General features: G+C 39.9%; 2 protein-coding genes and 1 pseudogene across 2 annotated transcripts; all 3 read left to right on the forward strand.

Moving 5' to 3' along the window:
- The first annotated feature begins 450 nt into the window (after positions 1-450).
- LOC131393736 (olfactory receptor 1L4-like) lies at positions 451-1,392 on the forward strand. The gene has a single exon (XM_058524777.1). It carries the CDS (start codon positions 457-459, stop codon positions 1,390-1,392), a length of 936 nt encoding a protein of 311 aa, XP_058380760.1. The 5' UTR covers positions 451-456.
- Positions 1,393-9,408: 8,016 nt separating this feature from the next.
- Positions 9,409-15,585, forward strand: LOC131393607 (olfactory receptor 1L4-like). The gene is made up of 2 exons (XM_058524675.1): positions 9,409-10,334; positions 15,441-15,585. Exons 1-2 carry the CDS (start codon positions 9,424-9,426, stop codon positions 15,583-15,585), a joined length of 1,056 nt encoding a protein of 351 aa, XP_058380658.1. The 5' UTR covers positions 9,409-9,423.
- A 101-nt stretch (positions 15,586-15,686) lies between these two features.
- LOC131393608 (olfactory receptor 1L4-like) lies at positions 15,687-23,578 on the forward strand (annotated as a pseudogene).
- Positions 23,579-25,794: the final 2,216 nt, after the last annotated feature.

The raw sequence follows: 25,794 nt of genomic DNA on the forward strand, positions 1-25,794 counted from the left end.
CTACGTAGAAGTTCCTAAGGACATGTGGGAAACCTGTAGTTTCTCATTAAGGAAGCAGCTTGCAATTTTTTAACATTCCCCTTATTGGATACCAATCCCTGTTTCTCTATACAGTCATGCTCAACATAACGGCATTTTGTCAACAACAGACCTCATATACCAAGGTGGTCCCATAAGTTTAGTACCATATAGCCTAGATGTGTAGTGCCTAGGTTATCTAGGTTTGTGTAACTACACTCTATGATATTTTCACAAAGTACAAATCACCCAAAGACACATTCCTCAGACTGTAGCCCCATTGTTATAGGGTGCGTGACTGTATTTCTAAAAGCAAATATTCTTTAATCTCCTAACAAATAGCAGTGGACACTTTTGTTATAGTTTGGATGATAGTGAAGAAACTGTCTTAATCAAATTCTCCTTCATATCTCTCCCACTGTTTAGGAAGTCAGAGACATGGAGATAAAGAACTACAGCAGCAGCACACCAGGCTTTACCCTCCTGGGCATCGCTTCCAACCCTCGGCTACAGAAGCCTCTCTTTGACATCTTCCTCATCATGTACCTGGTCACTGTGGTGGGGAATGTACTCATCATCTTGACCATTCACTCTGACTCCCGGCTCCATACACCTATGTACTTTTTTCTCAGCAACCTGTCATTCACAGATATCTGCTTCACAACAGACATTGTGCCAAAGATGCTGGCAAATTTACTATCAGAGACAAAATCTATTTCCTACACGGGCTGCCTCATTCAGATGTACTTCTTCATGGCCTTTGGGAACACCGACAGCTACCTGCTGGCCTCTATGGCCATAGACCGCCTGGTAGCCATCTGCAACCCCTTACATTATGAGGTGGTTATGAACCCACAACGTTGCCTCCTCATGTTGCTGGGTTCTTGCACCATCTCCCACCCGCACTCCATGCTTCATGTACTACTCATGTCCCGCCTGTCTTTCTGTGCCTCCCATGTCATTAAGCACTTTTTTTGTGATACCCACCCTGTGTTAAAGCTATCCTGCTCTGACACTTCCCCCAACCAGATTATGGTCATCACCGAGACCCCGGCTGTCATTGTGACCCCCTTCCTGTGCATCCTCTTCTCCTACCTGAGAATCATCATTACTGTGCTCAGAATCCCGTCTGTAGCCGGGAAGCGGAAGGCCTTCTCCACCTGTGGTTCCCACCTCACTGTAGTGGTCTTGTTCTATGGGAGTATCATCTATGTGTATTTCAGACCCCTGTCCATGTACTCAGTGGTGAAGGACAGGGTTGCTACACTTATGTACACGGTAGTGACACCCATGTTGAACCCTTTCATCTACAGCCTGAGGAACAAAGATATGAAGATGGGTATGAGAAAATTAAGGTTCAGAATCCATTCATAGAAACAATAACAACATAGAATGTCATAATTGAAATATGACCTAAAAGATGATTAGGCAACCTTCCTTTCTACCCATTTTTCACATGGCACCCAAAGAGGTCATGAGAGGTGGTGTTGAATAGCAAAAAGAGCATTGACCTGGAAGCTAGAATACTTGGTTTATATCAATGACTTGACCAAATATATGTTCATTCCCAGGCCATGTAGTGCTAGGAAATCAGATTTCAGGAAAACAGTTTCTGCCACACATATAGTGGAATAAATCTATTTCCAAATGACTCTTCCATAAGCCTGACATCAGATAGTACTCAAGGACATATAAAGTCCTATGAGTTTTCAGAATAAGACGTTACATGGATTTCATATGGAATTGGGGAAGACCTTTTAAGGAATCGCCTAATTTGTCCTTAATAATGGACTGTTCAGTAGACGAAAGTTCAGTAGACAAGGAAATGGGCAGAGCATTTCAAATACTAGAAACCACCCAAGCAGGTAGATGCAATAAACACTGGAATGTGTTTGAGGAACATTTCAAAAGCCCTGTGAGGCTTGCTCAATTTGAGAGCAGAGAGAATAAGGCAGGATACATAGAAGAATCTACAAAGCATATTTACAGCTCCAACAACACCAGTGTCATCACAATGTGAATCCTCAATATTCGACTCCTTTTCCCTTCCCTATTAATTCTTCCTTTCTCCACGTGACCACAAACCCCATTGAAATGCCCTTTATATCCTAGAAAAAGCAGTATGTATCAGTCCGAATAAGCTAACTTATGCCGCAGAACAATCACCCTCAAAATCTTTAGACCTTAAAACCAAGAGTCTATTTTTTATTCACACTGCATGTCCACCACATGGAAGTATAGCTGATCTTTTTAAATGCTCAGAGACCAGGGGTGATGGAGCAGTCACTATTGTAAATGTTAATCATCACTCTTTCAGAAGTGGAGAAATATTCTTGAAGATTTTGCACTGACAATTAAATACTCTGCTCCAGAAGTGACTCACACCACTTCTGACCACAACTCATTGTCCACAATTAATCTCATGACCCCACGAAACACAAGAGAGCCAACAGGCACAATACAATAACATATTTGTAAAATAGAGAGCCAGAAGTATTTGGTGAACTGCATTGATGACTTCTACACACTGTAATAACACATAAATACATTAGTGTGAATTTGTAGCTTAATTAATCCTTCTCTGATTATGTCATTGTCCAAAACAATAATAATATATGATATATACTCTCTCTGTTATCCTTTTGCCTCAATTATTTCATCAAGTTAACAATCACCAGCTTTTATAAATCATAAGCTTGTTGATGGCAGGTCCTGAAGTTGACTACAAGTCTTTTGTACTTAATGACACAACAAGAGGTGTAGAGCAGCCTAACAGAAGACAGGACCACCCTGGGCCTGAAGTCACGGTCCCTGACATTGCTATCACTATGTTCTCTTCCAAATATCAGGGGGAAACCACCAGTCCAAGGAACAAACTCCATTTGCAGTGGCCTTCATATTGGTACTGGCACACCTGGCTTTCACCACTGTTGCTCATCAATCACTCAGCTTGGGGATGCAGGCCTAGGAGATCTGGGCCTTTTCTATTTCCTCTGTTGAGGTGCCATAGTTTTCTCATGGTTAACCAAGTAAAATATACTACTTTAGAATGTGAAGAATTCCTGGTATATATTGAATGAGTAAATCATTTAATGACACCTTCTAGTAACTTATAAAACTACTGAAGTCCTTTGGTCCCAGGAAACCTAACATATTTTTTTAGTTCTAACCTCGTTCTGCCATCAGCCCCAAACTGCTTTTTCTCAACAACACATAGTCACTGAGAAATCAAGATCTTTATGTATAAGTCTAGAAATATTCTAAAAGTTCACACTAAAGGGAACTCTAGTTAATAAAGTACCAGGAAATGGCACATTGGGATGAAAGAGTTACCCATATGGTACTCAGGTTAGCCCTAACCTCCTCAGTCAGAGCTAGAGTATTGTTTCTGTCAGAATATCATGCAATTCCCACAAGATACTTGGCCAGGCTTCAGAAGGAGTAAGCTGACATGAGCAGGTAGTATCTGGAGACTTTAATAAAAGTTTTGCTATCTAAACACGGGAGCCCAGAAGTTAACTTAGGAAATTGCTAATAAACATTGAGAGGATAAAATAAATCCCCTTGGAAAATAGATATAGTCAGAGGAAAGGTCTAAGCCAACCTCCAGCACCTTGCCAGGTTGACTGGAATGCTCTCTGTGGTCCTTGGGAGAAGACAAGGAAAATCCTTGCAGGCCTCTCTTCTCACCACATAGATACATGGGAGGCAGGTCGAATACAATAGTGGAATAATAATATAGACATGTCCTTTCGTGAGAAATTGTGAAGGGAAATGTCCTTCCACTGCAAGTTCATTACATATACGTAAATGTAGGAGATTTTGCTCAATACTGAATTAAACAAAATTTAGTTCCTTGAAAATATTTTGCCATTTTTTCAGAATGAGTGACATAAACAAGGAAGGATGTGAAACAAGAAAGCTGAGGAGGGCCTAGGAAAATGTGCTTAGTATTTCTGACATTGAAGAGTCTGATAGACAAGACATTACCAAAAAGGACTGAAGAAGAGTACTCATATAAGCCAATAATAAAACATGTTTCAAGAGGCAGACACCAGAGATGAGAATATGGAAGTATTTTCCCCCACAGCAGGTGAATCTCCTTTCAGTAAAGCAATCTCCAGGAGATGCCCCATCAGCAGAACTTCACACAGAAGCAGCTGAATAGCTGGTTAGCCTGGAACCTGGTGCAGGACTATGACTACAAACACTGCTGAGCTCTCCAGAGCCAATGCATCCCTGGACGGGAGAAGTGCTCTGAGAGTGGTTTTCTCTGGATGTGTCAGGACTTCTTACAACTCCTTCTAACAAAGGAATTCTTAATGGTGTACCCAGAAACTCAGTTCATCTGAGCTAGTGCCCTACTGATCTGCATCATATGTACCCTGGGCTTGCTGCGCAGAAACAGGAATAACCAGGGCTTCATGGACGGAGAAAGTTCAAAAGAGGAAGGTTATATCAGCAAGGTTCCATAGGCATAAAGACACTGGGGACCTGGTCCCAAGCCTCTTTAACCATGGTGAGCTTTCAGCTTCCCACTAGAATGCCTTAGCGTTTTTAGTTTCTCTTCATGGAATCCATCCATCTCCAGGCCCTGCCCTAACCCACCACACCTACCTCTAGCTGGGGAGGTGGTATAGCTGCTGCTGTAACTCACAGGCAGCCTTTGAGTCAAGAACCAGATAAGGAACCATAATACCAGGATCCCATTCCAGTCCCACCCAAATGTGACCATGGCAAGTCAGAGGACCACCCTGCCTCACTTGTGAAGTGGTAGAAAGGACACCCATGTGGATCCCTCTCAAAGCTGCTGCAGGTTTCGGACTGTAAGAGGCAGTGCTTGTAAACTGAATCAGCATACACAACACAGAAGACTCTGTCCAGTGGCAGGATACATTTTTTGCTTTCCCTGTGTAACAACGAAATCATCTCTGGGTTACTTACTAAAATAAGATATCCTTCAATAGATGAATGGATAAGCTGTGGTATATCTAGACAATGGACTATTACAGAGCACTAGAAAAAAATGGGCTAGCAAGCCATGAAAACACATGAAGGAAACTTATGTGCATATGACTAAATAAAAGAATCCATCTGAAAAGGCTACTTGTTATATGATTCCAACTAGAAGACATTCTAGAAAAGGCAAAACTGTGGAGATAGTAAAAATATCAGTCATTGCCAGAGGTTAAAGGCAAGAGAGGATGAATATACAGAGTACAGATGATTTTTAGGGCAGTGAAACTATTCTCTATGATACTACAATGCTGTCATTAAACATTTTCAAAACCCATAAAAGGTACAACACCAAGAGTGAACCCTAATGTAAACTATGGGTTTTGGGTGATGATGTATCACTGTATCACTGTAAGCTCATCAATCATAACAAATGTACCACTCTGGTGGGGGATGTTAATAATGGTGAAGGTTATGTGTGTATGGGGGTAAGGGATATATTGGAACTCTGCACTTTCTGATCAATTTTTCTGTGAACTTATCACTGCTCTAAAAAATAAAGTCTCTATAAGGCAGGAGGAGGAAATTATAGAAAATTCTTATTAATAAACCCAGAATCTCCACCAAAACACTTCCTAAAAAGTAAACATACACTTCACTATAAAAAAATAAAAATAAAGTCTCTATAAATGGAAAAATACCAAACAAAGGAAATCTTTATCTAAAAGTTGTGATTGCTCTGCCATTTATATATGAGAAAAATGGAGGTGAGTGAAGATAAATATCTTGCCCAAATTCACTCGTTCAGTAATTGGTGAAACTGGGATTCAAAAACAACTAGTTTGGCTTAAAAAATTGAAGAAATAAAATGTTTAAGAAAGGCAAACCAAAAACTATGAGACCCAAAGAAGTTAAGTATTGCAAAGGCTCACACAGCTTGTAAGAGTCTAGCTAGCATCTGAATCTATTCAGTCTGGCTGCAGAGTCTGTACCTTAATCCCTTCCCCAAAACACTACAGCTGTACCTAGATACAGTCATCTATGCACACATAGAACCTCAGAGATGTCAGAGGCCATCACCTCCTCTTCCAGGTAGACACAGATAAGCCTATAAACAGACAAGCACAGGAGCACATGCATGTACAGAGAACACATATATGTGCATGAACACACACAAGTACATAGTCCACATGCACATGCATGATTACACATCCACCCCAGCTACTGCATGGCCTTAATTCCTTTCCCGGGCATAAGAGGCTACACATCTGAGCCCAGGTTCCCCAGAGGCTCCTGAACACAGAGCTCAGAGGGCATCAGTAATGTTCTCCTCTCCTGAGAAGAGGGCAGGGCCAATTCCCCCAGGGAACTGTCTTGTGGAAAATACAGGCCCCTGGGTCTCCCTTTCCATCATCAACTCCCACTGTAGGTAGAAAGAAGGACCAGCATATTTCTGAAGCTAGATCTGCACTTCAAGAAGCCTCCTTCCCTGGAGATTCAGAGCTGATCATAACCGCTGGCAGAACCCCACGCCTGTTGAGAACCCTGAACCTCTTCTGTCAACCCCACAGGTAGGAAGACTGAGGAGTCTTTGGGAAGAGAGACTGTGGGGGCAACAGCTTCATGTGATCTTCCTCACTTTTCCTGATTCTATAAATAGTATGACCCCATTCCTGAGTATAATATGCATATAGATCTATGCAGACAAAAATAACTTTAAAATATGGACACAACTCTAGTTTCTGGGAAGTGGAATTATAAAGAATTTTCACCTTTTTAATTAGAAAATTAATACAAAGAAACATGCATCACTTAGTTTGAAAAGCCAACAATATAATATAAAGTTAAATATGGAAGGAACTCCTCACTCCATCCCTCCAAGCTCACTTCAGAAGGCAACGACCCACACATAAACACACACACCAAACGAGCACAAATATAAAACACGTATTTTCTTTACAACTGGGATTATCCTATATGCATTGTTCTGCAACTTGCTTTTATCACCTAACAATATATCACAGACAGTAGTGTCAGAGTGATAACATAGTTTAGCGAAGAATAGCTTCCGCTCTGCCATCAGATTCCTGAATTCAAATCCCAGCTCAGCCACTGACTAACTGTAGGATCTGGTAAGTTACTTAACTTGGCTAAATTCTATTTTTTTGATCTGTAAAATAGGGATAATATAGGTGCCCATGTCTTACAGTTTGGAGAAAATAAAATGATAAAAGAAACTCAAAGCACTTAGCTCAGCGTGTGACATATATTGAGTGTTAATAAATATTGGCTAACATTAGCCATCTTACTTCTTTAGAGACTGATGATACTGAGTCACGAGAATGCACTACAAATTGTTTTAATAATTCACCTATTTGTGGATATATAGGTTTTTTGTTCTGTGGGTTGTGTTGTTTGGCTGGTTGGTTTTGTTTGTATTATAAGCAATGCTATAATGATAATGTGTGTACATATCTTTGTGCTACACATATATGACTATTTTTAAAGGATATATTTCTATAAGTGGAATTATAGGGTAATGAGATGTAGATTTTCAATTCTGATAGAGACTACCAAAAGCCCTACACTGACTACCCTCTCACTACTACTAATTGTGAGGATCTCTTTCCTTTTGGATATTTCAAAACCATTTTCTTGATAATCTCATGGGTGAAAATTGTATTTCAGTCTAATTTATATTTTCTGATTACCAATGAGGTTGAACATTTTCTCGTAAGTTTTCTTTGGTAAATATGATTCAGACATTTTCTTTGAGTGAATAGTTTATATTTTAGCTTTGCTTATGGTCTCTTTTAACATAATTTTCAAATTTTCAGCTATAGAATTTAGTCATTCTTGCCTCTACATTTTATTTCTTTCTTAAAATGGCATCTCCTTCTTCAGAGAATTAAAATATGTTCCTTTATTTTTGGCTAATACTTATAAAATTGTGTGGATTTTTTACTTTTAGAATCTTCATTTTATTGGTTTTATTTCTCTGTGTGGGTTGGACAGAAATCTAGCCTTATTTTCCAAATATTCAGCCAACTGACATAAATATCACATTTATAGTCCATTCTTTCTCCATTGCTATAAAATAAATCTTTATTATACATTAAGTTCCATATAGATTAAGATCTATATACATGTACAAATACAAGTATATAGAATTCTTTATGTTGGTCCATTCACGTGTTTTTTTCTGTGTGTACCATTATCTTACTGTTTCTTATTATTACATGCTCTGATTGTGGGTTACAAAAGTTCTCTATCATTATTCTAATTTTTTCAAATTATCCTGGCTTTCCTTAGACATTTTCTCCTCTAGATTATGGTTAGAATGACCTTCTCAAAAGTCCCATTAAAAATTCCCTTGGAGCGTTATTTAGGTTCATTGAATTTTATTAATTTGAGAGGAATTGACTTTTTTCCAGCTCTATTGAGACATAATTGACATACAACATTGTCCAATATTCCTGTAATATTTAAATATCTAGAATGAGGACTTCACAGGTTTTTAATCAAAAAAATAACATATTTAAAGAATTGATCTCAGTAACATAGGCTCTTCCTAGTAATACTCCTATTTTGAGTGGCACCTCTGAACGTAAAACGTATAATTTAAGTTTCAGATCATGTTAGCCAAACATAAGTGCTCAAATAAATATTAAATACATTTTGTTTTGAAGACTTAATGAAGTCTCATCTGAATTTTGTGGGTACCAACACCTGTTCAATAAATCTGTTGCTCCCTTTTATTCTATGCCCACTACCACCACCAACACCTCTGTACCTGTGAGTAGGAGAGAACCTCATTCATTGGGACCCCTTGTATCCTGATTGCATCCTGATTGAAGGTGGGACCCAGCAGCATCTTCCCCTGGAAGAGGGGAAAAAGGAGGCTAAGGATTTAGTCAAGAAACAACTGAAGAAGAATCTTTAGAAAGAAAATTGAGAAGAACTGAGACAAATCGGGCTACATAGAAGTTCCTAAGAATATGTGGGGAAACTTGAGTTTCTCATTTAGGAATCAGCTTGAAATTTTTTAACTTTTAGTAGTTAGATATTACCCCCTATTTCTCTGTACACTCACACACGACATAACGACGTTTTGGTCAAATACAGACCACTTATATGTAGGTGGTCACATATGATTAGTACCATATAGTCTAGGTATGTAGTAGGCTATACAAATTACGTTTGGGTAAGTACACCCTATGTTGTTCACACAATTACACAATGGCCCAATGATGCATTTGTCAGAACTTGTCCTCATCGTTAAGCGATGTATAACAGTATTTGTTAAAGTAAATATTTCTTATTCTAAAAAATAGCAGTGTTTTTATTTAATATTTTATAGGCTGGAGGTTAGAGAAGAAGCTGTCTTGATGAAATTACCTTCATAGCTCTCCCACTGCTTTTCCAAATCCTGTCCAGAAAGTCAGAGACATGGAGATAAAAAACTACAGCAGCAGCACATCAGAATTTATCCTCCTGGGCATCTCTTCCAACCCTCAGCTACAGAAACCACTTTTTGCCATCTTCCTCATCATGTACCTGGTCACCATGATGGGGAACATACTCATCAACCTGGCCATTTACTCTGACTCCCGGCTCCATACACCTATGTACTTTTTTCTCAGCAACCTGTCCTTCATGGATATCTGCTTCACAACAGTCATTGTGCCCAAGATGCTGGTGAATTTGCTATCACAAACAAAGTCTATCTCCTACGTGGGCTGCCTGGTCCAGATGTACTTCTTCCTAGCTTTTGGGAACACTGACAGTTACCTGCTGGCCTCCATGGCCATAGACCGCCTGGTAGCCATCTGCAACCCCTTCCATTACGATGTGGTTATGAACCCATGGCGTTGCCTCCTCATGTTGATGGGTTCTTGCACCATCTCCCACCTGCACTCCATTTTTTATGTGCTACTCATGTCCCGCCTGTCTTTCTGTGCCTCCCATGTCATTAAACACTTTTTTTGTGATACTCAGCCTGTGCTAAAGCTATCATGCTCTGACACTTCCTCCAACCAGATGGTGGTCATGACGGAGACCCTGGCTGTCATTGTGACCCCCTTCCTATGCATCCTCTTCTCCTACCTGAGAATCATCATTACTGTGCTCAGAATCCCCTCTGCAGCCGGGAAGTGGAAGGCCTTCTCCACCTGTGGCTCCCACCTCACCATAGTGGTCTTGTTCTATGGGAGTATCATCTATGTCTATTTTAGGCCCCTATCCATGTACTCAGTGGTGAAGGACCGGGTTGCCACACTCATGTACACAGTAGTGACACCCATGCTGAACCCTTTCATCTACAGCCTAAGGAACAAAGATATGAAGATGGGTATGAGAAAATTAAGCTTCAGAATTCACTTGTAGAAAGAATAACAATGTAGAATGTTATAATTGAGAGATGACCTAAAAGATGATTAGGTAACCTTCCTTCCTACCCATTTTTCACATGGCACCCAAAGAGGTCTTGAGAGATGGTGTTGAATAGCAAAAAGAGCATTGACCCAGAAGCTAGAATAGTTGGTTTCTGTGAATGACATTGACCAAATATATGTTCAATTCCAGGCTGGGTATTGCTAGGATTCCATATTTCTGGAAAACAGTTTCTGCCACCTGGAGTGGAATAAAGCTATTTCCAAATAACTCTTCTACAAGCCTGACATTGGCTAGTATTCAAGGAATTATAAAGCCCTATTACTTTTTAAAATAAGACATTACATGGATTTTACAGGGAATTGGGGAAGATTCTTTGAGGAAGGACCTAACATTTTCCTTAAAGAGGGACTGATTTTGAAAGACAAAGTTCAATAAATGAGAGAATGGGCAGAGCATTTCAAATAGTGGAAACCACCAATGCAGGTAGAGGCAATAAACATTGGAATGTGTTGGAGAAACAATGAAAAGTCCTCTGAGGCTTGGTCTATTTTAGAGCAGGGAGAATAAGGCTGGACAGATAGAAGAATTTACAAAGATGATTTACACCCCCCCTCCAACACCAAAGTGGCCTCACAAGGTGAATTCTCAATACTTGACTCTTTTTCCCTTCTCTTTTAAATCTTCCTTTCCCGCATGACCACAACCTCACAGAAATGCCCTTTATATCCTGGAAAAAGCAATGTGTATAAGTCAGGATAAGCTAGGTGATTCTGTGGAACAAACACTCTCAAAATCTTTGGACCTTAAATCCAAAGGTTTATTTCTTATTCACATTGCATTTCCTCTGTAAAAACATATAAGGGTGTTGCTCTTTTTAAACACTCAAGGACCAAAGTTGATGGAGCAGTCACCATTTTAAACATTAATCATCACTCTGCCAGAAGCTGAGAAAGGCTCTTGAAGATTATGCACTGCTCAGCCATAAGAAACGATGAAATCCAGCCATTTGTGACAACATGGATGGACATTGAGGGTATTATCCAAAGTGAAATATGTCCGAGGGAGAAGGTCAAATACGGTATTATTTCCCTCATTAAGTAGTAGATAATAACAACAACGAACAAACACATAGAGACAGAGATTGGATTGGTGGTTACCAGAGGAGAAGGAGGGAGGGAGGAGGGCGAAAGCAATAATTCCGCACATGTGTGTGGTTATGGGTTGTAATTAGTATTTGGGTGGTGAACATGATGTAATCTATGCAGAAATAGAGGTATAATGATGTACACCTGAAATTTATACAATGTTCTAAATCAATGTTTCTGCAATGAACAAAAAATTAAAAAAAAAAAAAAGATTGTGCACTGGCAATTAAAGACTCTGCTCCAGAAATGACTCACACCACTTCTGACCACAACTCATTGTCCACAGCTAATCTCATCACCCACCAAACATAGGGGAGCCGGGAGGCACAACCCAAAGATGTATCTGTAAAATGGAGAGTGAGAAGTATTTGAAGAACTGCATTAATGACTGCTAAAGAGCTCTAATATCACAAATACATAAGTGTGAATTTGTAGGTTAATCAATTCTTCTCTGATTATGTCATCATCAATAACAATAGTAATGTAAGGTATATAGTCTCTTTGGAATCCTTTTCCTTCAATTACTTCAAGTTTTTACAACCACCATCTTTTATAAATCAAAAGCTAGTTGATGGCAGGACCTGAAGTTGACTACAAGTCTTTTGGCCTTAACGACATAACAAGAGGTGTATAGCAGCCTAACGGAAGATAGGAACACCTAGGGCCCAACATCAAGGTCCTGGCCACTGTTGTCACTATGTCCTCTTCCAATTATCAGGAAGCAACCCTCATTCCAGGAAACAAACTCCTTTTGCAGTGGCCTTCATATTAGTAGGGGCACCCCTGGCTTTCACCACTGTCTTCCATGAATCACTCAGCTTTCGGGATGCAGGCCTGGAAGATCTGGACCCTTTCCACTTCCTCTATTGATGTGCTTTTATGCTCAACCGGTAAAACACATCACAATAGAATGTGAAGAATGCCTGGCCTATATTAAATACGTAAATCATTAATGACACATTCCAGTAACTTGTAGAGCTAATTCAGTCCTTTGGTCCAAGATAACGTAACCTAACATATGTTTTTAGTTTTGACCACTCTCTGCCATCAGCCCCAAACTCACTTTTTCTCAACAATACATAGTCACTAGGAAATCAAAATATTTGTGCATGATCCTACAAATATTCTACAAGTTCAAACTAAAGGGAATTCTAGATACTAAGTTACCACAAGATAGCATTTTGGGGTTAAAGAGTTACCAGTATGGCCCACAGGTTAGTTCTAACCTTCTCATCTGACATACCGTGGTGTCTTTGTCAGAATATGAGGAAATTCCCACAATGTGTCCTGTAACCCTTCAGAAGGAGTGAGCTGATTTGGGCAGGTAGTATCTGGGACTTTAATAAAAGTGTTGCTATCCAAAGAAGGGAGCCCAGCAGTTAACTTGAAAAATTATTAACAAGCATTGACAAAAATAAGATAAATCCCTTCTGAAAGTAAATATAATCAAAGTTCTAAGCAGACATTCTGAACACCTTGCCAGGTTGGGTGAACAGCTCTCTACGGTCCTTGGGAGTAGACCAGGAAACTCCTTGACAGCTCCTCCTTCCACCATAAACATGCCTGGGAAGTGGTTGAATACAATGGTGAAACAATACCACAGGCAAGTCCTTTGATGGGAAAATTGTAAAGGGAAATGTACTGGGTTCTTCTAATGCAAGCTCATTACATACTCATAAATGTTTGATAATGCTCAATACTGAACTAAGAAAAATTTAGTTCCTTGAACATATGTCTTTTTATCAGAGTGAGTGATATAAACAAGGAAGATTGTGAAACATGAAAGCTGAGGTAGGCCTACGGAAGGGTGCAGAGTGTTTCTGATGTTGAAGAGTCTGATGGAGAAGGAATTAGCAAAAGGACTGATAAAGGGTAGTCATATAAGCCAAGAATAGGTTTCAAGAGGCAAACACCAGAGATGAGGATATTGATGTATTTAACCAAAGGCGGATCTCTTTTCAGCCAAGCAATCTCCAGGAGATGCCCCATCAGCCAAAATTCACAGAGAAGAAGCTGAAAGCTGGTTAGGCTGGAACCTGGTGCAGGACTTATAACTACAAACAGTCCTGCGCTCTCCAGAGCCAATGCATCCCTGGACAGGAGAGGTGCTCTGAGAGTGGTTTTCTCTGGATGTATCAGGAATTCCAGACATATACAATAAAGGAATTTCTAGCAGTGTACCCAGAAATTCAGTTCTTCTGAGCTAGGGCCCTACTGATCTGCATCATATGTACCCTGGCTTGCTGCACAGAAACAGGAATAACCAGGGCTTCATGGACGGAGAAAGTTCAAAAGAAGAAGGTGAAGTCAGCCAGGTTCCACAGACATAAAGACACTGGGGACATGTCCCGAGCCTCTTTTACCATGGTCAGCTTTCAGCTTCCCTCTAGAAAGCCTTAGCGTTTTTAAATTCACCTCATGGAATCCATCCACCCCCAGGCCCTGCACTAACCCAACATGCCTGCCCCTTGTTAGGAAGGTAGTATAGCTGCTATGACTCAGAGGCTGCCTAGGAGTCAGGAACAAGATAAGGAATCATAAGACCAGGATCCCATTCCAGCCCCACCCTAATTGTGACCTTGGCAAGTCAGAGGACCACTCTGCCTCACTTGTGAAGTGTGAGAGAGGCCCCTACATGGGTCCCTCTCAAAGGTGCTGTGAGGGTCAGACTGGAAGATAGAGGCAGTGCTTATAAACTAAGGCAGCATACACAACAAAGAAGACTGTGTCAGGAGGCAGAATAAATTTTTGCATGCCCTGTGTAACAATAAAATTATTTCTGGCTACTTAAAAAAAAAGACATCTTTTATTAGGTGAATGGTTAAATAAACTGTGATACATTCAGACAACGGAATATTACATGGCATTAAAAAGAAATGAGCTATCCAGCCACGAAAACACATAGAGAAAACTTACATGCATATTACTAAATGAAAGAATCTTTCTGAAAAGGCTACATGCTACATGATTCCAACTATAAGACATTCTAGAAAAGGCAGAACCATGGAGGCAGTAAAAAGATCAGTGGTTACGGGGGTTAAGGGGAAGGGAGGAAGGAATAGGAAGAACATGGAGGATATTTAGGGCAGGGAAACTATTCTCTATGATACTATAGTGGAGTCATTATACATTTGTGAAAACCCATGGAAGATACAACAGCAAAAGTGAACCCTAATGTAAACCATGGACTTTGGCTTGTGTCAGTGTAGGTTCATCAATCATAACAAATGTACCACTCTGGGGAGAGATTGATAATGGGGGACACTATGCATGTATGGGGGTAGAGCATATGTGAGAACTCTAAACTTTTGATCAATTTCACTGAGAGCCTATATCTGCTCTAAAAAATAAAGTATATGTAAATGGAAAAAAAGAAAAAAATTCTATCTAAAATTCTGATTGCCATGGCATTTATATGAGAACAACATGGGTTAGTGAAGCTAAATGTCTTGCCCAAATTCACTCATTTAGTAATTGGTGAAACTGGAATTCAAAACAAGTAGTCTGGTTTAAGAAATAGAAGCAATAAAATGTTTAACAAGGGCAAAGAAAAAAGTATGAGAGTCAGAGATGTTAATAGTAACAGACACTCACTCAGCTTGTAAGAGGCAGAGCCAGCATAGGAAACTATTCAGTCTGGCTCCACAGCCTGTACCTTAATCCCTTCCCCATAACACTACACCTGCACCAAGATACAGTCATACATGCAGACATAGGACCTCATAGATGTTAGAGGCCAACACCTCTCCTTCCAGGCAGGCACACATGAGCCTACACACAGATATGCACAGGAGAACATGCATGTTCAGAGAATACACATATGTGCATGAACACACACACGTACATAATTCATATGCATGAGCATGAGCACACCTCCACCCCAGCTGCTGCATGGCCCTAATTTCCTTCTCGGGCACAAGAGGCTACACTTCTGGAGCCTAGGTTCCCCTCTGAGGGCATCAATAATGATCTCCTCTCCTGGGAAGACCACACGGCCAATCCTCCCAGGGCTCTGGCTTGTGGGGAAGACAGACTCTTAGGTCTCATTTTCTATCATCAACTCCCACTATAGGTAGAGAGAAGGACAAGCATGTTTCTGAAGCTAGATCTGCACTTCAAACAGCCTCCCTCCTCAGAGATTCTGAGCTGATTATAACCTCCTGGAAGGCCCCCATGGCTAATCAGGACCCTGAATCCCCTCTGTCAAGCACACAGGTAGGCAGACTAAGGAGTCTTTGAAAAGAGAGATTCTGGGGTCTACAACTTCATGTGATCTTCCTCCAACTTCCTGATCTTATCTTCTTCTGTCTTCCATCACAATAGTCAAGAAAGAAGTGAACAAGAAAGTTATGATAATACAGGAGATAACAGCACACATTCTGATGCTAGACTCCACCACCATCGAGCAGTGTGGCCTTAGGCAAGTCACTTCAATTCCCGGTACCTCACTTTCATTATCTGAAAACGGGGTGCTGTAAAGATTAAGTGACTTAATGTAAGTAAAGTTCTAAGAGCAGTATCTGGCACGTGTAAACTCTATGTAATTACTAGCTATTATAGTACCAGACAGAGAACATACATAGGAAGGGGCTGCAATGAAGTGGGTGTCTCTAAAGGGGACATCTGGGTGAGGCATTGTCAGCTCAGCAGAAGAAGACAAGAGATTGATTTTCAGCAATGTCCCACTTTAAGCACCTTTGGTTGATCCGATGTAGAGTAAAGATACGCTGAGAGAGAGGGAAGACAATTATTCACAAACAGAATTTCAATGGGCATATGTTAAATGTACACTTGCCTTGGAATATAGAATTTAACAGCTGGGAAGGGCTAGATAAGGTTCTAATCTGATATAGGAGTGAAAACTAGTCAGAAAGGAGAGCTTTCAGACAGCAGAAAAGAGAAGGACCCGGCCTGAAAAGGCCCTGCAGAATCCCTAAGGAGAAGATATATGTTCCAGAGGGCTATATACCTGTTTGTCTTACTGCTGGAAGTGGGAAGAGGGTAGACAGGGAGAAGATAGGATTCCAAAAACATGGACCCAGGAGAGATTCTAAGGTCAGTTACTGATGCTGCAAAAGCAGAGAGCTGCTGTTTTCTCAGAATCGAACAGAGCTGGGCTCCAAAGTGTGTTATGACCTTTCCTTCTGAAGGAAATGAAGAAAGGAGAGCATATGGCTCTTGAAATGGGAGGCCGAAATGGGCGTAGGATGGAAGGAAATTGAAAGGATCCTAATGTGTGAGAGCAAAGGACAGAGTAGAAGAAGTGGGTCAGCATGGAGGCTTAAGACACTTGGCAGTAAGTGTACTTCTCTCTGCAGAGGACACGCCAGCTTAGTTCTTGACCACATGTGTATGGTTCTGGGAAGAATTGTGGCAGAGTAGTTTAAAACACACAATTTGAAATCAGACATACCTGGGTTTGAGTCAGATATACCACTTACCACCTCAATAACTCTCTGAACTTCAGTCTCTTTAATCATTAAGGGGGATAATAATCCTACTAGCATCATAGTGCTATTCCGAAGATTAAATGAGACAAGTGCTAAGCACAGAACCTGTCCAATAAAGGTAGCTGAATGTTTTTCCAACTTAATCCTTTCTCAACTGTCCTTGCTCATTCAGGGGAGCAGGTGCATGGACTGTGGATAGTTTTCCACCAGAGTATTATCCATCCAGCGTTTTTACATCCTGTTTAGGAAGTGCATTCTGTGCTCCATGTTTTACTTCCTGGGTTCATGTGGGCTGGTTACTAGAAGAAGAGCCCTGCATAAGCCCTGAGGATGCAACAAAGAGAAAACCAACATGAGATGATAAATGTCCACAAAGTGGAAAGTTCCAATGGAGAAAGTGGAGAAGTATAGAAATAGTCTATATTTCCTGTCTATCCAGGAAGGGAGTAAATACTCTTTAAGGTAGGATAGTGTGATCTAAAAGGTTTGGAAAGGCTGCCAGTTCCTGATGATCCTTCCCAAGCATTAACAGATGACAAGCCTCAAAATTAATGTCATTTCTCTAGCTTATTGTATGAGCAATAATAATAGCCAACTCTAGAGAGCTGTACCAAACTCTTTCACTCTGTAAATTTTTTGCCAGCAACGCAAAATGTTGCATTACTAATCATGATAACTTTCTATTACATGGTGCTATATCATGTAAAAATGTGTGTGCATATATTATCTTATTTAAATAATAGGAAGGTAGTGAAACAATGTATATGATTCATAATAAAATTAAGAAGACACATATTCCAATCAAGTTATTATAATTTCACTTTTAAAGGAAAAGAAATGTGGTACCATTTTTACTCTTAAATTGCCTGTGAATCAAACCCCATACTTCTTCTGAATCATCTAAAAACCTTGATAAAGCATCTTTCTCTGTCCACCTTGAGTAGGTCGTGCAAAACAAACAGCCATGGGAAAAAGAGGATAAACATTTGGGGAAGAGGCAGAGGCACTTCTTTTCTGAATTCTAGTTCTCTCATCTACTAACATTGCATTTTCACATGAAAATCTCAGAATAAGCAAGATATGTAATTTTCTGGTATCAGATAACAGGTGTATACCTCCTCCAACTATACTCTAGGGGCAACGAACAGGTATTGCAAGTAAGTGGAACTGATTTTCACCTATTAGACTGCTCAACCAACTGCAGTCAAAATCATTTCATTCTTTTCATATCTACCTTTGAAAATTATTCAGGGAGAGCCAAATAGGCAGAGTCCTTTGATCATTGTCTATGTAGATTAAGTCTGCAAACAGTCTGGGCTTTGTAATCCTTCTTTTTATTTTTTACAGCTTTATTGAGGTATAATTGATATTCAAAAACTGCACAAATTTAATGCATACAATTTGATGCGGTAATGGAACCATGGGTATACGCATATGTTGACTGTCATCTGAGTCTCCAATGCAAGAGTAGGTGAGGAAGAAAGTAGAACCATCCCGATTTTATTGATGTGTACGCTCAGGTGAAATGACTTGCCCTGGGCATGAGGAAATATAAAATGTTACCAGATTCAGCTGCATGGGAAGGGGGCTGAGCACTGCCCCTGAGAAACATCGCATAGGACTGGAGAATTCCAGGTTCAGGCCCAAAGAGGGTCACATAGCCCTTCACCACCAGGGAAAACAAAGTCCTAGGAGTGAGGCTGAAAGACACAGTGAAGGCAATGGGGAAAGAGTCCAGAGAGTCAAATGAATACACTGCCCAGGAGTGAGGTGAAGGGTAGTTGGCTCAGTTTGGGAGTATCTATTAAAATGTTCAATGTTCACAAACTCCAACTCAATATCCAATATCTCAGAATGTATTCTGTACCATAGGAACTCTCTCATGAGTGCAATATATATATATATACACTAGTCTTATCCTTTTTCCAAGAGGGATATGTTCCAAGACCTGCAGTGGATGCCTGAAATGGCAGCTAGTACTAAACCATATACATATTACATTTTTTCCAATACATACCTATGATAAAGTTTAATTTATAAATTATGCACAGTAAGAGATCAATAGCAATAACTAATTATAAAATACAACGTTCTTAGCAATATACTGTAATACAATTTATGTGAATGTGGTCTGTCTCTCTCACAAAATATCTTACTGTCCTGTCCTCACCTGTCTTTTTCTTGTGATGCTATGAGATGATACAATGCCTACGTGGTGAAATGAAGTGAGGCGAATGATGTAGGCATTGTGAGCTAGTGCTAGGCTACTACTGACCTTCTGACAACATGTCAGGAGGAGGATCATCGAGTCGCAACAACGTCAATGGCTGGATATCAGGCGCAGATGATGTCAATGGTTACTTGAGCACAAACGCTGTGATACCACGGCATTCGATCTGATAACCAAGCCGGACAGCGCAAGATTTCATCACGCTACTCAAAATGGTGCGGGATTTAAAATTTATGAATTGTCCTTTCTGGAATTTCCCACTTAGCATACTTAGGTTGTGGTTGATAGCGGAAAGTGAAACTGCGGAGAAGGGGGGACTACTGTACAAAATATCCGTTGTAACACTGCCCACAGGAGAGAAAAAGCATTATGGATACATGAACCCCATTCCTGGACATAATATGCATATAGATTTATGCAGAGAAAAAAACTTTACAATATGCACACAACTCTAGCTCTCTGAGAAGTGGAAATATAGGGAATTTTCACTTTTTAATTATAAAATTAACACGAAGAAACTTGTCTCTTAGTGTGAAATGCAAACAACATAATATAAATCTAAATACGGAAGGAACTCCTCACTCCATCCCTCCAATATCGCTTAAAAAGGCAACTAGACACACAGAAACACACACACACACCAAACACAAATATAAAGGACATATTCTCTTCAAAAAAATAGGATTATTCTATATGCATTGTTCTGCAACTTGCTTTTATCACTTAACAAAATATCACAGACAGTAGTGTCACAGTGATAACATAGTTTAGCAATGAATAGCTTCCGTTCTGCCATCAGATGCCTGAATTCAAATCCCAACTCTGCCACTTACTAACTGTGGGACCTGCTTGGTTACTTAACTTTGCTAAATTTGATTTTTTATCTGCAAAATAGAGATACTAATAGTACCTATAGAGATACTAATAGTACCTATCTCTCAAGATTTTGAGAAAATAAAATGATAAAAGACATGCAAAGCGCTTAGCTCAGTGTGTGACATATATTGAGTGCTAATAAATGTTAGCTGACATTAGTCATCTTATTTCTTTAGAGACTGCATGATACTGAGTAATGAGAATACATTATAAATTGTTTTAATAATTCAACTATTTGTAGATGTTAAGGTTGTTTCCTCTGTGAGTTGTTTTGTTGGTTGGTTGGTTGGTTTGTGTTGGGTTTGGTGTTATAAGCAATGTTATGATAAAAACGTGTATACATATCTTTCTTCTACACATACATGACTATTTTTAAGGGATAGATTTCTATAAGCAGAATTATTGCATAAAGAGATGCAGATTTTCAATTCTGATAGAAACTACCAGAAATCTTATACAACTACCCTCTCGCTACCAGTAAGTATAAGGGTCCTTTTTGTTTTGGATATTGTCGGAAAAAATATTGTTGACAATCTCAAGGGGGGTAAACTCTATTTCACTCTAATTTATATTTTCTGATTACCAAGGAGGTTAAACATTTTCTCATAAGCTTTCTTTGGTAAACGTGTTGCAAATATTTTCTTTGACTCAATAGTTTATATTTTAGCCTTGCTTATGGTCTCTTCTGGTGTCATTTTCACATTTTTGAGAACAGTATTTTGTCATTCTTGCCTCTACGTTTTATTTCTTTCTTGAAATGGCATCCTCATCTTCAGACCATAACAATATACTCTTTTATTTTGGCTAATGCTTATTTTCTGGTGTGGATTTTTTACTTTTAGATTGTTCATTCAAATGGGTTTTATTTCTCTGTGTGGGTTGGACAGAAATCTAGCCTTACTTTTTCCAATTGTTCAGCCAATTGTAATAAATATCACCTATTTGTAGTGCATCCTTTCTCAATATCTATGAAATAAAAATTTATTATACCCAAGTTCCATATAGATAAAAACCTATATATATGTATCAATATAGGTGTACAGAATATTTTATGATGGGCCTTGGATTTGTTTTTCTCTGTGTGTACCATTATCTTATTGTTTGTCATCATTATGTGCTATTATTGTGAGTTAGAAAAGTTCTCTGTCACTAATTTTTTAAAAATTATCCTGTCTTTCTTTAGACATTTACTCTCTAGATGAATTTTAGAATGACATTCTCAAGTCCCACTAAAAATTCCCTTGGGGTGTTATTTAGGTGCATTGAATTTTATTAATTTGAGAGGAATTGACTTTTTGCAGCTTTATTGAGATATAATTGACACATAACATTGTCCAACATTCCTGATATATGCATGTTTAGAATAAGAACTTCATAGTCTTTTAATTAAAAAAAGTAATACACTTAAAGAATTAATCTAGGGCCAGCCCAGTGGCGTAGCGGTTGGGTGCGCATGCTCTGCTGCAGCAGCCCAGGGTTCTCCAGTTAGGATCCTGGGAGCTCACCAATGCACCACTTTTCAAGCAATGCTGTGGTGGCAGCCCACATAAAGTAGAGTAAGATGGGCATAGATGTTAGCCCAGGGCCAATCTTTCTCGGCAATAAGAGGAGGATTGGCGTCGGATGTTAGCTTAGGGCTGATCTTCCTCACAAAAAATGGAAGGAAGGAAGGGAGGGAGGGAGTGAGGAAGAATCTCAGTAACATAGGATATTCTTGATAATATTCCTAGTTTGAGTGGCATCTCTGAACCTAAAACTTCTGATTTAAGTGTCTAGATCATGTTAGCCAAACAGAAATGCTCAAATAAACATTAAGCATGTTTTGCTCTGAAGACTTAACAAAGTCTCATCTTAATTCTGTGGGTACCATAGATGGTTGATTAAATCTGTTGCTCCCTTTTCTTCTATCCCCACTACCACCACCACCACCTCTGCACCTATGAGTAGAAGAGAACCTCATTCATTGGGACCCCTTGTATGAAAGCATCCTTATTCAAGGTGGCACTGAACAGCCTCTTCCCCTGAAAGAAGAAATAAAATAGGCTAAGAATTTAGTCAAGAAACAACTGAAGAAGAATCTTTAGAAAGAGAATTAAGAAGAAGCCAGAAAAATTAGGCTACGTACAAGTTCCTAAGAACATGTGAGAAACTTTAGTTTCTCATTCAAGAAGTAGCCTGGAATTTTTAAATTTTCCCCTTGGTGGAAATTATTCCCTGTTTCTCTGTACAGTCACTACCACATAATGACATTTCAGTCAATGATGGACGACATATATGAAAGTGGTCCCATAAGATTAGTGCCATATAGCACAGGTTGTAGTAGGCTATACTCCCTAGGTTTGTGTAAGTACGCTCTACGATGTTCACACAATGATGAAATCGCCCAACAAAGCATTTCTCAGAACATATCCCCATCGTTAAGGGACACATGACTGTATTAATTACAGTCATGTAATTAAAGTAAATATTCTTTAATCTAATAAATAGTAGTGGACTTTTTCATAGGCTGGAGGTTGGGAAAGAAATTGTCTTGATGAAATTTCCTGTCACATCTATACCACTGCTTCTCCAAACCCTGCCCAGGAAGTCAGAGACGTGGAGATAAAGAACTACAGCAGCAGCACATCGGGCTTTATCCTCCTGGGCCTCTCTTCCAACCCTCAGCTACAGAAGCCCCTCTTTGCCATGTTCCTCATCATGTACCTTATCACCGCGGTGGGGAATGTACTCATCATCCTGGCCATCCACTCTGACTCCCGGCTCCACACCCCTATGTACTTCTTTCTCAGCAACCTGTCCTTCATGGATATCTGCTTCACAACAGTCATTGTGCCCAAGATGCTGGCGAACTTCCTATCAAAGACAAATTCTATCTCCTACATGGGCTGCCTCATTCAGATGTACTTCTCCATGGCCTTTGGGAACACTGACAGCTACCTGCTGGCCTCTATGGCCATAGACCGGCTGATAGCCATTTGCAACCCCTTACATTATGAGGTGGTTATGAACCCACGGCGTTGCCTCCTCATGTTGCTGGGTTCTTGCACCATCTCCCACCTGCACTCCATGCTTCATGTGCTACTCATGTCCCGCCTGTCTTTCTGTGCCTCCCATGTCATTAAACACTTTTTTGTGATACTCAGCCTGTGCTAAAGCTATCCTGCTCTGACACTTCCTCCAACCAGATGGTGGTCATGACAGAGACCCTGGCTGTCATTGTGACCCCCTTCCTATGCATCCTCTTCTCCTACCTGAGAATCATCATTACGGTGCTCAGAATCCCCTCTGCAGCCGGGAAGTGGAAAGCCTTCTCTACTTGTGGCTCCCACCTGACTGTAGTGATCTTGTTTTATGGTAGTGCCATCTATGTGTATTTCAGACCCCTGTCCATGTACTCAGTGGTGAAGGACCGGGTTGCAACACTTATGTACACAATAGTGACACCTATGCTGAACCCTTTCATCTACAGCCTGAGGAACAAAGATATGAAGACAGGTTTGAGAAAATGAAGGTTCAGAATTTACTCATAGCTGGAATACTAACATAGAATCTAATAATTGTGAGATGAGCTGAAAGATGATCAGGTTACCTTCCTTACTACGCTTTTTTTTTTTTTTTTTTGGTGAGGAAGACTCACTCTGAGCTAACATCTGTTGCCAATCTTCCTCTTTTTTGCTTGAGGAAGATTATCCCTGAGCTAACATCTGTGCCAATATTCCTCTATTTTTTTTTTTTTTGTATGTGGGTCACTGCCACATCATGGCTTGACCAGTGGTGTAGGTCCGTGCCTGGAATCCAAACCCACAAACACTAGCCACCACAGTGTAGTGTGCTGGAATTAAGCACTGCGCCACGGGACCAGTGCCCTCTTCCTACCAATTTTTCACATGGCACCCAACGAGGTCATGAGAGGTGTTGTTGAACAGTAGTAAGATCACTGACCTGGAAGTTAGAATACTTGGTTTCTATCAATGACCTTGATCAAATATGTGTTCAATTCCAGGCCACATTTTCTAGGAATCCAGATTTCAAGAAAACAGTCTCTTCCACTCATATAATGGAATAAAGTATTTCCAAACAACTCTCCCACAAGCTTGACATCAGCTAGTACTCAAGGAAATATAAAGTCCTATGAGTTTTTAGAAAAAGACGTTACATGGATTTCATAGCGAACTGGGAAAGACTTCTTGGAGTTATGATGAAAGGTCATCCTTAAGGATAGGTTGAATTTTTACAGCAAGTTAAAAAGACAAGGACATGGGCAGAGCATTTCAAATAGTGGAAACCACCCAAGCAGGTAGAGGCAATAAACACTGGAGTGTGTTGGAGAAACAGTGAAAAGCCTCTGAGGCTTGGTCAATTTTACAGCAGGGAGAATAAGGCCGGAAAGATAGAAGAATTCACAAAGCTGATTAACACCCCCACCAACACTAAAGTGTCATCACATTGTGAATTCTCAATACTTGACTCTTTTTCCCTTCCCTTTTAATTATTCCTTTCCCACATGACCACAAACATCACAGAAATGCCCTTTATATCCTGGAAAAGGCAATGTGTATCAGTCAGGATAAAATAGGTTATGCTGCAGAACAAACATTCTCAAAATCTTTAGATGTTAAAACCAAAGGTTTTTTTCTTATTCACACTGCATGTCCACTAAAGAAAAGTATAGAGTGCTGCTCTTTTTAAACACTCAGGGAGCAAAGCTGATGGAGCAGTCACCATTGTTAACATTAACCATCACTCTGCCAGAAGCTGAGAAAGACTCTTGCAGATTTTGCACTGGCAGTTAAATACTCTGATCCAGCAGTGACTCATGCCACTTCTGACCACAACTCATTGTCCACAACTAATGTCGTGACCCCACCAAACACAAGAGAGCCAACAGGCACAATTCAATGACATTTCTGTATAATGGAGAGCCAGAAGTATTTGGTGAACTGCATTAATGACTACTACACAACTCTAATAATATACGAATACATGTGTGAATTTGTGGCTTAATCAATCCTTCTCTGATTATGTAATTGTCAATAACAATAGTAATGTAAGATATATACTTTCTCTGGAATCCTTTTGCTTCAATTATTTCATCACATTTTTACAACCACAGCTTTTAAAAATCAGAAGCTTGTCAATGGCAGTACCTGAAGTTGAATACAAGTCTTCTGGCCTTAAAGATATGACGAGAAATGTACAATGGTCTAATGGAACACACGAACATGAGGTCCCAGCAGCAAGATTCCTACCATTACTGTCACTATGGCCTCTTCCAATTATCAGGAAGCAACCAGCAATCCAGGAAACAGACTCCATTTGCGGTAGACTTCATATTAGTGCAGGCATACCCGGCTTTCACCACTCTCCCTCACTAATCTCTCAGCTTTGGAGATGTGGGCCTAGAAGATCTGGACCCTGTCCGCTTCCTCCATTGATGTGCCGTAGTTTTCTAATGCTCAACCAAGTACAATATACCACTTAAGAATGTGAAGAATGCTGGCAGATAGTAAATAAATAAATTCATTAATCACAATTTCCAGTAACTTATAAAGCTAATTAAGTCCTTGGTCCCAGGAAACCTAACATATTGTTGTAGGTCAGACCTCACTCTGCCATCAGTCCCAGACCCCTTTTTCTAAACAACACATACTCACTAAGAAATCAATATGTTTTATATAAGAGCCTACAGATATTCTAAAAGTTCAAACTAAAGAGAATTCTAGAT

Source organism: Diceros bicornis, chromosome 28, assembly GCF_020826845.1.
Source record: "Diceros bicornis minor isolate mBicDic1 chromosome 28, mDicBic1.mat.cur, whole genome shotgun sequence".
Taxonomy (NCBI): domain Eukaryota; kingdom Metazoa; phylum Chordata; class Mammalia; order Perissodactyla; family Rhinocerotidae; genus Diceros; species Diceros bicornis.

What these genes read in the sequence shown, in the direction of transcription:
- LOC131393607 (XM_058524675.1), top strand. Translation starts at nt 9,424, where the DNA reads ATGGAGATAAAAAACTACAGCAGCAGCACATCAGAATTTATCCTCCTG. An exon ending in ATGAAGATGGGTATGAGAAA is followed by an intron (nt 10,335 to 15,440) that starts ATTAAGCTTCAG and finishes ACAAGAGGCTAC; the next exon opens with ACTTCTGGAGCCTAGGTTCC.
- LOC131393736 (XM_058524777.1), top strand. Translation starts at nt 457, where the DNA reads ATGGAGATAAAGAACTACAGCAGCAGCACACCAGGCTTTACCCTCCTG.